This window comes from Anopheles nili, chromosome 3 (assembly GCF_943737925.1).
Source record: "Anopheles nili chromosome 3, idAnoNiliSN_F5_01, whole genome shotgun sequence".
NCBI lineage: Eukaryota > Metazoa > Arthropoda > Insecta > Diptera > Culicidae > Anopheles > Anopheles nili.
In genome coordinates, this window is record NC_071292.1 from 54272176 (window position 1) to 54287956 (window position 15781).

Below are 15781 nucleotides of genomic sequence, written 5' to 3' on the forward strand. Positions count from 1 at the left end.
TGTTCATTTATGAGCCCTCATGCTTGCAAGCTAATGAATCGTGTGAATGACAGTCGAAAATGACGTCATCGATGAAAAATTCGATCTGTCATGTTTTTAAGGTTTGTGTTTTTGCTACGGGAAAAACTTGGTCTCCCGGTCAGCGGGAAAATTTGTTGCCTCTCTTTCGTGTGCCCGCTCTCTCACGCCCCAAAGCCCGCTGGGTGGTACGCCTTTTTCCGAAGCGTATAAGCTTCAGTCGTAAACGAATGAGCCCCGAGCAGTCGCAACAGTCGCCCCAGCAGCATAACAAACATCACTTGCACAGAAAGCATCAGTGAGGAAGCGTGTAAAAACCATGTCCGAGCAAGTTGAGCAATTAGGACTACCGCCCGGATGGGATTGTAAATACGATCCCAGAACGGGTCGCTAGTAAGTATATCCGGTGGCATTTGTGTAATGTTTGAAAGCGCAATCGAGGCAGCAAAGCCGCGTTCCGCCCGAACGCGAATCGATTGTGGAAAATTCTCTCCGCTTGGAAACGTGTGTGAAAATCCAACATGGCGCTGATGAATGTCCTGGAGCGTTTGTTTACACATTGCATAACTCGTGTTCGTGTTATTTTTGCTATCTGTGCCATTTAACCAGCTACTACGTGAACCTGTTCACCAAATCCACGCAATGGGAAGATCCACGGGCTAGGATTCGCCAGCTGCAAACTGGAGCACCACTCCACATTTCGAACGACAGCATTTCCATGCAGGTGGGTGGATGCAAATGTGTGTCACAGCGCACCGTGTCCGTGTCCTCGACGAGATCCTTGACGAAGCCCAAGTAATGCTCGAGGCGCGTAAGGAGGGCCCTTTCTGCCTGAGAGCGTCGAGTGTTTCGGTTGGGATTAGTTAATGAGCAAAGAGGAACGAGAAAGTGCCGTACGAACATGTTCGTAGAAGTATTCAGCCTTGGGGATTCCCTCTTTCCAGCTAGTATTTTTTTTATTCCAATCTTGCTCTCTCTTCCACGTTCTTGTCCCCTTACTTACGCTACGCCTTTCTCTCGTTCTATTTCTTTCAACCGCTATGTATCGTATCCTGTGTATCTGTTGTTCCGTGTCATCCGTGTATTTTGTATCCTGTATATCGAAATTGCATCGCCTAATACAAAAACAAAACAATATCAAAACCGTGGCCGCTATACTCCACCAATCGGATCACCATGTCGCAAACTCTCCGTAGCCCGTGCATGGTTCTCCTTATCATGTGTACCCTTCAAGTAACTCGTTCTATCCAGCCCAGGCCGCTTTCCAGAATCCACCCTCCGGTGTGCCTAGCCTCAATGCTAGTCCAAACCTTGCCCAAAGATTGCAACAGCAACAGCACCATCAACAGCAGCAACAGCAACACATTGTAAGTACCTCGCAATTCGATCCCCGTCCGGTACAAGAGAGCGCAAGTAACCGTGCCCTGTTGCTATATGTTAACAGCGCTAGCGCAGCCCGTAGTGACTCATCACCCTGTGGCAGGGCTTGTGGTTTTGGGTTTTTCATGCTTGGTAATTGAATTACCTTTCGTTCACAGGAAATGTCCCCGATGGTACGGTCTAGCCCCCGGATGGGACTCGGCCGCCAGGGCATGGTGGAGACAACGTTCACCACGAATGTGACGGCGGCAGAAACCGATCTGACGGTGGCTAAAATAAACTCCATGTTTCCTACCGTGCCGGAAACTCACATCCGCATGCTGCTAAAGAAGTAAGTGTATCATTTATATAGCAGGAGCAAACTACCGCACTCACGAAACATTAACATCAAAACTATCAAGCAATCTATTCTGTATCATCGTGGAAAATTTACACTCATATAAAAAATGCTCAGAATTAACTAGAACGGGTTGTATAGTCCGGAAGGTGTACTTGTAAAGATGTTACAATTTGTTGTAATTCATCAGATTGTTCGAAACTATGTATGGAACTCGTTTATTGTTCATTCATACTAATGATTATCAGTTACACTTGACCAGAAAAGAGTGGAATACTTTCTTCAAAATGCTTACATATATGTTTTTTATACCATCTATTACACTAACTACTGACCTCGATGCCTGCAAAGAATCGCACACGTCTGCTTTAACGCTTTGACTCGTTGTCCGTAATGTTGTGCTTTATCTTTGCCGTCGCATCAAAGCACATCTCATTAATCTAAGTGTATGACATCGTCGGTACCATAGTATTGTCTATTTTTGGTAACTCAGCTTTTGCTTTGCTGTCGTATTTAGTTCACCACAGATTCAGTTCACGAACTTCTTCCCTAGCCTGTCGTTATAACAATCTTTAATCTTGAGTTGGCTACAGGCAAGATACGGAAATGGTTGTTTGATCTTCGCTTACCAACTCTATTTCTACAGCACGGCAGTACTTTTGCTTTTGGTTTTGTTCTTGCTATAGCAACAGCGCCGCTCTTTCGCGATACACTGTCGTTGATGGAAAACTTGCGCTTAACTAAGATTTATCGATATTCAAACGAAACGGAACTAAACTTCTTCGATTCAAGCGGCGTTTCTCAATAGATACTGTTCGTTCATTTGCACCAGTTCATATAACATTCATTATCAGATAAATTATTTAGCAAAACATGCGATCCGACCCCCGGAATGGCGATAGAAATGGCTCTCATAAAACCTCCGTGTTGTATCCGGCATTCCATGTTTTACGACACTGACATTTTTATCCTACTTTTAATCGCACGCTAACTCTTCCGTATCGAATCATTCTCTATCCTTTAACGCTCGCCTCTAACCGTATAATCAAAACCCGCGCTTCCTTCACGCGTTCGTACTCGTTTGTCATTGAAAAATGGGCCTGTGTGCCTCCGGGGAAATGGTCCCAGATACTACAACCGGGAGGCGGTCGTCATAAGCGCGCTGCAAGTGGAGAAGCATCCCCTGACGACACCGGGCCCGTACTCAACGCCACCTTTGGGCCATCGGCCGTTCCACAACACGGCGATGGGCGTTGTGTCCGCGTTCCAGATGACACCCGTGCTCGGTGGTCGCAGTGAAATGTCCAGCTCTCGCACGGGCAGTCCTGTTCCGCGGCCTGCCAGTGGTGCTAGTGGCAGCTACGCTGGCGGATACGGTGGCAGCTACGGTTCACCGCGAAACGGACCGACGGATGGCTACCGCAGCTCGCCGAAGCCGCACTCGTCTCCGAAAATGAAGCTGAGGTTCCGAACTAAAACCGCTCTTTTACTCTCGTTTTTGTTCTGAATTGCCTGTCTGCCTGCCTGCTTGCTGAGTGTTTTTTGTGGAAATTTTTATTTGTTTTTACTTGCTTTACACCGAGCTAGCGTTTTCGCCTTTTGTTGTACTGTTAGCCATTCGGTTGATTACGAACACCTTGATTCAGTTTTGTCGGTAGTCCTTAGCATCCGGATGAGCAGTGTTTCCCTGAATATATGTTTCTTTCCCGTACTTCCGTACAATATGTTGAAGTAGCATTACGCTTTCGTTTATATCCCGCTGCCAATTGCATGACGACAGCGCCATTATTTTTCCCTATTTGCTAGAACCAACTAGACAAGATGTACCTGATCCCCTGTAATTAAGCACTTGCGTATCACCGGGCGGAGTTTGATGGAAAATTATGTTGCTCGTTCCTTAGGTACATGAAGAGCATCTTTCCGAAGGCGGAAGAAACGCTCATTCTCGATGTGCTGGCCAACGCGGACAACAATGTGCAGAATGCATCGCAGCAGCTGCTGAAGATGGGTTACGACAAGCGGGAACAACCGGTACCGCAACGAAGTTCGTCTTCTCGTAAAGGTACTGGCACGTCCCAGGCTACGGATGCGGACAAGAAGGAAGAACCCAAGACACCGACGCCGAAGCTGAAGTCTCCTGAGGAAAAAAAGAAAAGTATGAACCTGTCAACACAGTACCATTTTGTAAAGGCCTGATAACTGAGACTGTTTTCTTATTCGTAGTAAAATCACGGCTCCAGACGAAGTACAAGGACACGCCTGAGAAAATTATTCTCATGGCGCTTGAGAGCGTTGACTACTCGGAGGAACGCGCCAAAAAGATACTGAACATCGTCATCCAGGAGGACAAGGATAAGAAGAAGAGCGTTAAGATCGAGGCCCCTCACAAGTCGGATGAGGATAAGGAAAATGCACGCGGGGCAAGCGCCGGGCCGAGGTAGGTCGATCGAGCACGATGAACGGTGAGGTTCACGGGCATTACCCAGGATATAATAGTGAGTAAAAGGAACCGGCAAAACTGCTAAGGGATGCCATTTTTTTTTCGCTAACACGGCCCCAATGGACGGTCGCGTAGCGCAATGCTACACGGTAGAATGAACTTCAACATTCCTTTGAAGTTTTGCAATTCCTCCGAGTGACTGTCGCAGCAAAAGAAACGAACTCACTAATGTGTATGTCAGTAGCATTGTAATCTGTACTGTAAAACCGCTTCTGAAGCACAGTGCTATGTTTTATCGTGTAATCTGTATCGTTTATCGTTTGCGCCATCGAGTGTCCTTTCTGTGCGATACTCGTCACATCCCCTTAGCTGCCATCTGCATGCGTCTCATATATGCTTCCTAGCGACGCTGTCCATAGGCGTTGTGGGTTAAGGATCACCCCACAACCGCGATCCCTTTGCTACATTAGAGAGCTTGAGAGTGTCATGGAACTAATAGGATCCGAGCGAAAGCAGCATCAACTAGAGCGGTCCCTACTGCTTCAGACGCATCATGCATTCGATATGCATCAATCTGCATCATGCCCTCTGTCTTTCTTTCTCTCTTACTCTCTTCTCTCTCTTCCTCTTTCCGTCTTCATTATCGTTCTTGTTTTTCTTTCTTTTCATTCGACATCCAAATCACGGCCATTACCCGATTCTTGAAATTGTTGCATACGAACAAACGAAACCAAAAAAAAATCAAATCATATGGAAACCATCAACAACAATCTTGGTGCATAATTTCGCTAATCGAATGATCGCCCCTCCCACGATGCGCGGATCCTGCGTGCGTGTCCTGCGCGGATGTCGCGTTTGATTTGTTGTTTTTCGTTCTGCTGATATGGCACACCCGATTGCGGCCTATTTGTGTTGTGTCTGTGTGTTTGGCGGCACCATCACCACCATTAACACCGCGTTCGTGTGTGTGCCTTGTGCGTGTGCGCCTGTTTGCAGCCGAAGCAATAGCACCGTTTCGTCACAGCCCCGCACACCGCTGGCTAAGCGTGCCCACGATGGGGGTGTCCTTGTGGGAACGACCGCTGCAGCCTCCGACGACGGCGTCCTGAAGGCGGCTCCATCCTCGATCGAACCGGGTGCCGCTTCGGAGCAGGAAGCCTCAACATCGCCCGCAACGGCGAACGTCTCAGACGGGCACGATCGGCAGACAAGCCCCACCGAGACAACGGAATCCAGCAGTGACAGCAGCGTCGTAGCCGTTGGGGATGATTCCTCTCCCGAATCTCCGAAGCAGCATGTCGATGGGACGTTCCACGGTACTTCGATTGTTACCGGTGCGGCCACTGGAACCGGCAAGCAGAGCCGCCCGAAAGCCAAAACCGATCACGCAAAGTATGATCTTTTCTTTCTCTAGTGTGTTCCAACACCACTTCGTTTTCTTATCCTCTCTATTTCCTGTTGTGTGTGTGTGCGTGTGTATGTGTGGGTGTATGTGGGCGTTTCTTGGTATGCTATGGTTTAGCTTAATTTGTTGTTGATTGTTTCATGTACCCGTATCCGGTCCTCCGGAGGCTATGTGGTTCTTTTAAATTGTTTTAAATTTCAATCCAACACGTTCATTGCATCTAACGAATTATTTGACAATTTCGAGAGGTTATTGTTTTTCGTTTTGCTCATGTCCTGTTGTACATAGTCCTGTTGAGAATGTAAAACGCACACGTAGCATTAGCAAAGCGATGTTACGATAAGGTAACGTCGACATTACGTGTGTCTGCCTTATCATTCAAATCGCCTAAAATCTCAAAAAAATCCTTATCAGACTGCACGATACACACCGTTTACTCCCATCGATACTTTTCTCGTTAGATTGTTCGTCACCGTAGTGTAGATGGGCTCGTGGTATGAATTGGTTGTAATGTTCATCTTAACTTAAATGTAGTTTCTAACCGCGCTATTCGCCACGTGTAGCATTCGCAGTAGAAGAAGAAAACACGTAGCAGCATATTTTCTATTGTATTAGTTGCAGTAAATTTAGTCTATTACACGTATGTAATCTTGTAGACGCATGCGGACGTAACGTTCAATGAGAGGAAGAGTGCTTGGAAATTTTCCATCGATACGGAGAAAAAAGAAAACCCGTTTCCGCATCTCCATTTTACGCTAATCACACCTGATCTTTCTACTTCTTCATCATATATCTCCCATTTTGTTTCCCATACGCTCTGTCGCGCTTTCTGTCTCTATCACGTTCTCTCGTTCTCTCTTCCGCTGTCCTTGCATTACATTTTCTGGTGTTCGTCCCATGCGGTGTAATGTTTAGGTATTCTATTTTTAGAACATCCTCGTCAGAAGACGAGTCCAGCGAGCAACAGATGGCTGACAAGGTGGACGGTAAGTCCCCCCAGCTGACATCGCGAATCTCCACCAAGGGACCAAACGTGAAGCTCTTCAAGGGCCCGAACGACGATTTGCTGCTGTAAGTTAACAACTTTTGTCATCCCGGAGCCGCTCTATTCTAACGCGACTGATCCTTGTCATGATCTTTTCACAGGACGGACTATGTTACGTGGAATGGTGCGAACCCCGATCTTGCAAAGGGTAGCCAAAAAATGGCGAATGGATCGGATCGAGCCATTCGAACGGAGCGCACGTACAAGGCCCTTGGCCCCAATGCTGACCTGTGTAAGGGACCGGTCGGGTCACTAGCCAAGGGGAGCATGTACTCGCAAATCATGAAAGATGTGAAGTGCAACTAGTCGTCAAAATCTTAAGATGTTTCCGCTAGACGCTTGGTTAGTGGAAGCATTTCACATTTATGTAGGAATATTTGGACTCTTTCGTTTAAAGCAAAATCCATCCAAAATCCGTGATGTTTTCGTAGATGTTTCGGTACACAAACTGGTGTAATGTGAAGTTTTTTCTTATCCTGTAACGATATTTCCAAATTGTGCCATGATGTAGCTTGTGTTTGGCATAAAAAATCCACAAGCGTGTAAAATGACAAAACATTCAAGAAATCGTAACTGGTATTAATGTTCTAAGGTTCTATCTTAAGATGTGTTCTAGGATTTTTTTTCTTTTAAATCAAGATATCCATTTTTTACATATTACTTCTAGAAATCGAGCCAAAAAGTCAGCTCTGCTGCATTTAAATTAATTTAGTCATTAATTTTAAGTCACTTAAATCACTATTTGCAGTTCGCACTGCGTCGATACCACTAATAATTGTAGACAACCACATCTCACTTATGTGTGGTTTGTGTACCCGTATATAACGAGTATAATCTGCCTTAGTTATTGGTACCGATGCAATGGGCATTGCAATTCTTTGGGCAATTCCAAATTCATTCGATATACGTTTGATCTATTCGCGTTTAGGCCGCCCTTTCATCGAAAGATATAGCTGCTTCGTGAAGTGTGATTATACGTTCACGAAAGCTCTTGCAACAGAGGCCTATTGTTTACCGATAGAGAATTTAAGTAATACGACACGAAACACGAAATTGCAGCATGTAATGATAGAAGTTCTTGGTGCATAAACCTTTAGGAAAGAGATCATGCAATCTCAGTCTATTTTGCCCACTTGCCATAGTTAATCTGCATGAGTGGAATAATTATAGTGATTGTAGCCAACAAATGTTTTTCCAGATAGATTCACAACAGGGTTCACTGGGGAGGCATTACATATATTACGGTATATCGCTACGCACTACTGTAGCTGCACTAGCCATACAATTTCCTTTCTTAGGGAGGGAAATGGAAAATAAACACTTGTTACTGCAAATTATATATGGATTACGGTCACAAAGATTAGGTGCAATATTTTTATAGCAGTTTAAAATAGTAACAGAATTAATCTCGCGCAAACATATACGGTGCATTACAAGTACTATCCACTATAACTTACAGGTATACTAGCATATGTAGTCGAGTATAGGGCGGTTGTTGCTGGACATTAGTCCGCAGGAACGTGGATCCTTGTTGCTTCTCAACTCGCACTTTACCATAGCAAAAAAAATGAACGAATTAATCAACGGGAGTCGGCGTCAAGAAAAGCAAGTCACGAGGGTGCGCTGCTGTGCTTTTTCTAGTTTATCCCGCGATAACTACGTTACATGTGCCTACATTTACGATGGCCCACTTGGGACGAGAGTAGAGCATTCTACCAATGCAAGGATCGCAAACCAGAAAGTGTGTTTAACTATAACTATATGTACTTGGGTAATGTGCAAGTTAGTAGGATTTATAATACCGCATCGTTCGGAGAGTGGGGTCCGCTACCGAAAGTGGAAGTGTGATTTACAACGAGGTTGTCTTTTTTGTATTCCTGACGCAGCGATGTGTGACAAAATCGATGAATCAAATTTAATTTACCAAAGATCAATTTCAAATTATACTCAAAGTAGGGTTAAATTCAAAATAACGCAAATTTCCAAGAGACATACAGTTTAAGGTTGCAGTTATATTTGGTTGATGAAAAAAGCACTAGCAAACAAATTAAAATGGAAAACGATTGATTTACAGTGTTTCTATCTAATCACATCTCTAATCAATCGTTTTTGGAAACGATATGCGGCTTGATCAAATGTACCTTACTGCAAGAAGTAACTGCAATCCATTCGTCCTTGCCAACGCATCCTGCATGAACGTATTTGATAAAACAAAAAACGATCGACGGCGTGTTATTCCATGATAGCATTGTTCTTCTTCCAATGTTTGATGTATAAAGCAGTGTTGTAGCAAAAATCCACCCGTCCGGGAAATGAATCTTTATAATAACTTTATAACAATAATAAAGCAGCAGTTCACGATTACTTAAGTGCGATTATTTGTATTCATGGTAGCTTAAACTTATACATTACACAAAGCAATAATCCTTACGGGTTGTTAAACCTCGTCCTCATTAAGCACCATGTTTGGGATGCCGTTATTGATCGGAAAAACGCGTCCCGTCTCCGGGCACTCCATCGTGCCTTCGACGATGTCCACCTCCAATAGTATGTGGTGTAATTTCTGTAACGTCTCTGCATCGTTATGGATATCTGCAGGCATCGTGCTCGGAATGTCGGCACCAATCTATAAAAAAAAGAGTGGTTATCAATTGGATATTTGACTGATTAATTCATTTCAGTGATACTCACATTTGCTGCAGCTACACAAATAGCACTCCATTCTAACCGGGGTAGCATTCGGGTGATGAATTCCGAATTATAATCAGCATTAACGACTTTCTTCTCCACAATCTGCAAGACGAATTGCTCGGTTAAGGAATATATTCAATCCGTATATCACAAATATCGCTAATGAAAAGGAAAACTTACATTCAGTTTTAGCGGATAGCCCACCTTAACACCACGGATGCACTTGGAAGTGAGGAAATTGTGTGTTAACAATTTCATTTTCGAGGGCTGTGCAAGCAGTACGATCGGCCGTATCGATTCGAAACGAAAAGCATGCGTTGAATGTAAACAAAACAATGTCATTGCGGCACAGAGGGGTAGCCCTTCGGAAAATCGTATTGACAGCTGGAAATCAAAACACGCATTATTTTGTAGAACAATAATAATACGAATACATTGTAAATATTTCTGTTTCCCTAAAGAGTTTTACGTATAAGTCTAGAAAAACTAGCGTATAAATAGAAAGTTAACATATAAAAGTACTGATTATTGCGCAGAACGTAGTTTTCATTTGATTATTTCTGAGGAAGGGCAGAATTGCCATAATCAATTGACCACGGTAGGTTGTAACAACTAAAAACAAAATATGTGAACACAAACTGTGATAAATTTCAATATAATACTTAAATAGACTAATTAAAATTGATATTCGAAATATCGACAATTTATCAACAAAATTAGAAAACGGTGCTGATATGTAAACAAATTCCACTGGTAAGTTTTATAGTTTAGATAACCTCAAAAAAGTATAATATGTAAACACAAACTGTGAATTTTTTTAATATAATACTTTAATAGACTAATTAAAATTGCTTTCGAAATTCGACAATATGTTAACAAAATCAGAAAAGGGTGCTGATATGTAAACAAATCTCACTGGTGAGTTTTGTAGTTTAGATAACCTCAATTGGTTTCACATCCAAACGTTTGGACAATTCTGTACACGTCTTGATCTGGTTGATGTGGTAGGCTAAACCACCTTCCTTGTTTACCATTTCCATATGGTTCCGCTCTGGATCTCCTGCCACGAGCACGGGCTGGTCCGGGTTGGTCTGAAAATGAATGAACATTAGATGCAGCAACGGTTCACCATCGCCGAGAAATATCCACTACCTACCATTGGCATATTCCTCAAAATACTGTTCATATCCGACATTCGTCCCTCGAATCCAGGAGCAAAGCATGCCGGATTGATGGCTACAAAACACTGGCCCAAATCGGCCTCAGAGTCCGCCCCAGCGTGTGTCCACTTGCGAATCTTTGTGGCGTAATTCGCTCCGGAGAGAATGCCACAGAATACTTCGACCATGGCACCCAGTCCGTAACCCTTGTAGCCGGATGTTAGCTCTGTTCCTCCCAAGGGCATCAAACATGCCGTATCGAACGCAACGCTAGCATCCGTCGTCGGATGTCCATCTGGTCCTTGTGCCCAACCCACTGGAATGGGTTCGTTCTTGCGACGCTGCATTTCAATCTGCAGATAAAGGAAGTGCGATTTAAAGCAAAACCTGTTTCCTCAAACCGTCCGTCTTTCGTCCTTCTACCTTTCCGACCGCGACGGCAGTTGTGGCCATATCGAGCACGAAACCATCACCGTCCTTGGCCGGAGCGGCTACCGAAATGGGATTGGTACCGAGCGCAGCTTCTTTGCTTCGGGTAGGGCTCGCCAACGGAGACGTGTTGGTCATAGACATTCCGATGCAACCTGCGTTCATGGCACGAAGTGTGTACCATCCTGCAATGCCGTAGTGGTTCGATCCTGCAGGTATAGAGATAACGCATTAGTAAGCAACGAGCATCGGGCAAACCAAGAATGTCCTAGCAAGAGCAATATTTACGCTTAGCGCACACCCATCCCACGCCGACTTCCTTTGCTTTCTGGATCGCCAAGTCCATGCAAAAGTTACCGACGACGGCACCTAACCCGTTGTTTCCGTCGACCCATGCCGTGGCCGGCGTTTCGTTAAGAATCGTTGGCACCGCCTCGCCACTGCAGGCGTTCTTATGCAGATCGTTGATGTACATCTCGAGCCGGTTCATACCATGGCTGAAGTGACCGCGATAGTCCGCCTCCAGCAGCAAATCGGCCTGCTGTTTGGCGTGGGCCAGCGGGGTCTTCGATTTGACCAAGCAGTCCACCATGAACCGGCGGGCCTCTTCCAGTGCCACCAAGCCCTGTTTCGCGGCCGTGCTGGAACTCATCGTGCGGTGTTGGCTGTAGAAGGTCGAGGTTGAATTTTCTGTGAACAAAGCCAAACGGCATATAAATGAGACGGTTAAATTCCACACCAAGGTCCGTACGTTATTCGTGTTGCCAAGCACTTTTCACCCGATAAGAGTAGCTCGCTTGGTGTTGATCGGATTGTGACACCTTGTCGCTTTGTGCTCTTCTCGATTATCTCAACGCTTGTGCGCTGAGGCAAAACTACGCCACAATCTAACCGGGCGTACGTGGTCTGCGACTCCATGATCCTCCAATTACCGGTCCAGCGTAGTAAAATAGGTCACCCAATTAGCCCTAGAGCATCGTATAACATTCGATATCACGCGAGAATAGCTCAGCAAAGCCTTCATTGAAACATCGAAATTCAACCGCGGCGTAACCATCGCTTCCACAAACACGATCTTGCCTACTCCCATCGTACCGTAAAGTTTTTCCGAATTGTTGAACGAGATCTGGTATCGCGTGGGGCAGCTCTTATTGCACTTAAGTAAACAAACGTCTACGCATGACGCACCGATGTTTTAGCGCTTGCCTGCCTTACCCGTTTTGCTAGTCGAGGCGCCACGAGAGCTCTGAAGAATCTGCTTCCGTTGTGTGCAGCGGTTCGGCACGTACTTCACGTTGCTGCTATCTGGCCACGGTGTGTCGTTGTGAGGCGTTTGCCCTCCGTGTTCGTGTGCCATGGTCAACGATCGGGTTTTGGCCGACTGTGCCATTATCGTCGGACGCGCACGCCCTTGTAGTGGTTTTACGCATGGAACCAGGTTTTTGGCGGCAGCTCGCACGCTGAAGCTGACGGCGAACACGTGCATTATCCGAGATTGGAGAATAAACTGAACGTACGAGTACAGATTATGTTCCGCGACGCTACTTCTATGGACAGGATCGGATTAACGAAGTACAAGTCCTAGCAAGGAGTGTTGTGGTTTGGACAACCTTTTTATTAATTACAGATGTTAGTAAAACAGGTTAGTACAAAAGGAGCATAAATGGTTTTTCAAATGCTGATGGTTTGTTCTGCTGAACAATCATTGTTATTAAAAGGCACTCATTTTCATATGTTAGTCAATGTTAGTTAGAATAATCATTCATATACGAGGCGGTAAATATAAATCCGCGGTAAATATGTGGATAAAATAATAATGAACAAATCTGTGGGCAACTCAAATTTTAAATTTTGTTCCCTGACTATAATTTTGGTTTGCATCGGTTAACGATGCAGCTTTTACATTAGCTCAACGATGCAGCTTCTATTAGCACAGATTACAAGTAAGGAACCATGAAAAAACTGCTGTGTTTGTTTGTTGTCACTGATACGCGCGGGCTTACTCCTTCTGATTCGAAACGCTTTGCGAGCATTCGTATCACATTAGTAAAACCAGTACAAGATTCTACGGTCAACAGTTAAACACTGAACTAACCTTGTGCGCAGCACTAGCAGTCGTCGAAACGGGAATCGAAAGTGAAGAAAATGTACAATCAAACCGGTTTTGGGTTTATGAACCTTTTGCCCTGATTCCTCGCTGCTGTTCGACGTGAAACGACCTCCCTTAACATTGAACTTCCCCACAGCGAGGCTAAAAATAACGTTTAATTTGCTCTTTGTGCAGTTCTGAATTTTAATCCCTGATCTCTGTGAGTTCGGTGAGATCAGTTGCTTTTCGTTTCGTGAGATTGTGCGTGCGCGTATCCTGAGTGCTGGTTAAGATGTGCCTTTAGCGAGCCAACAAAAAATCGATACTATAGAAACAAAAAATGTTCGAAGCTGCTCGTTAGCTTTCGTGGTAATGTAAAAAGTGTGGGAATGTTTCGTGTTTTCACTCGCTTTATAGCGTCGAAATGTTTGATGAAACGGAACGTTACTTCTTGTTGTACCTAAATTTATCCAAACTTGTTTTCCAACTTCTAACACGCTCGGTAGTAAAGTGCATACTACTACATTTTCGCTCGAAACGCCGTGCAGGGAATCCATGAATGGTGTTTTTTTTACGTCATCATTGCGCCGGTCCGTACAGCATGTGACGAGAGTTGCCGAACAGTTTGTGATGTTTATAAGGACAAGCTTTCCATGTGCTCAAGAATATTCCTTAGATCCTCCCTGAAGGCATCAGGCACGGCTCTTGAATGATCCGCTGAAACAAGAGAAAGGAAAAAAATAGTTGATAGATCGGATGATCAGCTACGTCAGCATAGCCACGTCACCACCTACCAAATACATGCACGATCAATTTTCCGCGCATGTTGGAGAAGGGCAATGGCATACCCTCTCCATCGAGCTGCTTGACGAGGGGTCCCATTGCTGGAAATGGCTCCGCCACGACGAAGGAAAGATTTCTTCCATCGATTCCAATCACACACACGGGACCGCCCAATAGGGCCACTCGTAACGGAACTGTGACGTTCGTATGAAGATCGTGTCCCACTTGGAAGAATCTGTCATGCGGTTGCTGCACAAGCGTGAAAATCACTGGCCCACAAACACCCTCCACACAGTCACCACCCAATGCAACCGTAATGGTGCTGCCTGGCTGCATGCCAGGCATTATCTCTACTGTAATGGCTTGCATGGTTACGTAATGCATTCCTCCTTGGACGATGGTTTTGGAAAAGCTCACTTCCTTGCGAGTGCCACGCCACAGCTCATCTAAAGTTATCACCAAAGGGACATTCTTGACCTGCACAAACGGCCTAGTTTGCATCTCGATTGTCGCTTGCTGAATGCCGATGGTCCGTTGAGCTCGGAAAAAGTTGCTAACGTTCGCATGGCAACAAAAATACCTCGTTACGCAACGCATCTATTCCAGGGTCGAAAAGTTTAAAGAGTGTACTTACTCGTACGTTTTGTAAAATTCCTTCGTGTTCGCCACCCTCGGGAGCCGAAAGTCCCCCAAATCGTACTGCGCACGGTATTGCGGAACAGCTGAAATTTTCCAAGCAGGAGTGACCAAATGAACAAACCTTCTAGAACAGTCGCGAGACTTACATAATACTTGATATGCCTTATTCAAAATTATCCAATATTCTTGTTTTGAGATATTTTTGATGGGAAATTCAGATAGATAATAGATTCGGTTGGTTTGCCTAGGATGACACAGAGGAGCAAGCCTTCTATAACTAAAGTGGTAAAAAAAACAGCACAGAGCACGATGAATCATTTGTCACGTCATCACAGTTTTCAGTTCTGCGCAATGCAATTTTTTCCAGCGCACACTTACGCCGCGTTAATATCTTCCATTGTCGCATAGGGCTCAACTCCCATGACTGCGTAGAAGTTCATTTTCACTATGCACTTTGCCCTGCGTGATAATGATGGAAAAGCTGCTTAGATAGGTTACGTACCACTTACCAATCGTTTAAGCAATCGGAGTAAAATAAATTTAACAAATGACGAAGGATCGTGTCTACGCCTAGTTTTTGCTTTTGTTTTTAATTCTTTTGTGACATTTCCTTGACATTTCGTTACTTAAAGGAACTGGGATAGCTAAAGGAGTTGAGATAAGAAGGCGCTGCGCATCAAATTTAAACCTTAAACTCGATAAATTTATTTATAGCTTGACGATATTATTAAAAATAGTAAATAAAAAACATGTAGGAATTTTTTGGAACAGATATGGTACCCCATATCTCGAGTTTAATCGGTGATAGTCGAATGTATACAGATAATATACAGTAGCTTAACTGATTTTCACTAAGGATTTCGAAATTTTTATTTGCGCGTAGACCAAAACCACATGTAATGTTTTCAAAAAAATATTTATTGAACTTGTCATTTAACTAGATTTTTGATTGAATGATTTTAAGTTATGCTTTTTGTGTGTGACATTTTCATTAAATCTCATCATTGGTAATGACTTGCTTGTTATTTATACGGTTTGAATTTGGTTGATTTGAACTCGTTTCATGTTTCATTTATATCAGTGGTAAATTACTCCTCCGAGATGTAAGCTAATATCGCTCGTATTTTTTATATCCAGCCTAATTCGCTCCATCAGGATTGAATCGGTATCCTCCCAAACGCCGTTGAGTTATATTAAAAACTGCGTCTTCGCATTTCGGCGCTTGGTGATACCCATTAAATTAAGCTGTCTTGTGTCCGATTCCACCAGCATCAGCCAGATTCGATTTCACTCTTCTTTAGCCTAAACCTGGGGATGAGAGAGCGCATCAACTCTGGGAGGAAATTGTCCAATATTTGGGGTTAG

At 44.3% G+C, this 15781-nt stretch overlaps 3 protein-coding genes across 3 annotated transcripts; 1 reads left to right on the forward strand and 2 right to left on the reverse strand.

The window, feature by feature from the left end:
- Positions 1-337: 337 nt before the first annotated feature.
- LOC128725623 (uncharacterized) lies at positions 338-8844 on the forward strand. Its single transcript, XM_053819384.1, has 10 exons — positions 338-411; positions 628-742; positions 1215-1385; positions 1557-1729; positions 2864-3199; positions 3637-3890; positions 3959-4172; positions 5172-5567; positions 6496-6651; positions 6727-8844. The coding sequence occupies exons 1-10, from the start codon at positions 338-340 to the stop codon at positions 6929-6931; spliced, it is 2094 nt and encodes a 697-aa protein (XP_053675359.1). The 3' UTR covers positions 6932-8844.
- Positions 8845-8987: 143 nt separating this feature from the next.
- LOC128725638 (multifunctional methyltransferase subunit TRM112-like protein) lies at positions 8988-9600 on the reverse strand. The gene is made up of 3 exons (XM_053819398.1): positions 9497-9600; positions 9317-9418; positions 8988-9251 (listed from the first exon to the last, which is right to left on the reverse strand). Exons 1-3 carry the CDS (start codon positions 9572-9574, stop codon positions 9063-9065), a joined length of 369 nt encoding a protein of 122 aa, XP_053675373.1. The 5' UTR covers positions 9575-9600; the 3' UTR covers positions 8988-9062.
- Positions 9601-10143: 543 nt separating this feature from the next.
- LOC128725633 (uncharacterized oxidoreductase YjmC) lies at positions 10144-11705 on the reverse strand. Its single transcript, XM_053819392.1, has 4 exons — positions 11194-11705; positions 10900-11114; positions 10473-10829; positions 10144-10407 (listed from the first exon to the last, which is right to left on the reverse strand). Exons 1-4 carry the CDS (start codon positions 11555-11557, stop codon positions 10249-10251), a joined length of 1095 nt encoding a protein of 364 aa, XP_053675367.1. The 5' UTR covers positions 11558-11705; the 3' UTR covers positions 10144-10248.
- Positions 11706-15781: the final 4076 nt, after the last annotated feature.

Excerpts from the sequence above, each read along its gene's own strand:
- LOC128725623 (XM_053819384.1), top strand. The coding sequence starts at position 338 with ATGTCCGAGCAAGTTGAGCAATTAGGACTACCGCCCGGATGGGATTGT. Across the intron at positions 743-1,214 it reads ACGACAGCATTTCCATGCAG|CCCGTGCATGGTTCTCCTTA; the intron begins GTGGGTGGATGC and ends AACTCTCCGTAG. Across the intron at positions 5,568-6,495 it reads GCCAAAACCGATCACGCAAA|GTATTCTATTTTTAGAACAT; the intron begins GTATGATCTTTT and ends TGTAATGTTTAG.
- LOC128725633 (XM_053819392.1), bottom strand. The coding sequence starts at position 11,557 with ATGAGTTCCAGCACGGCCGCGAAACAGGGCTTGGTGGCACTGGAAGAG. Across the intron at positions 10,830-10,899 it reads CTGCCGTCGCGGTCGGAAAG|ATTGAAATGCAGCGTCGCAA; the intron begins GTAGAAGGACGA and ends CTTTATCTGCAG. Across the intron at positions 10,408-10,472 it reads TTTTGAGGAATATGCCAATG|ACCAACCCGGACCAGCCCGT; the intron begins GTAGGTAGTGGA and ends ATTCATTTTCAG.
- LOC128725638 (XM_053819398.1), bottom strand. The coding sequence starts at position 9,574 with ATGAAATTGTTAACACACAATTTCCTCACTTCCAAGTGCATCCGTGGT. Across the intron at positions 9,419-9,496 it reads GCTATCCGCTAAAACTGAAT|ATTGTGGAGAAGAAAGTCGT; the intron begins GTAAGTTTTCCT and ends TTCGTCTTGCAG. Across the intron at positions 9,252-9,316 it reads TTTGTGTAGCTGCAGCAAAT|ATTGGTGCCGACATTCCGAG; the intron begins GTGAGTATCACT and ends TTTTTTTTATAG.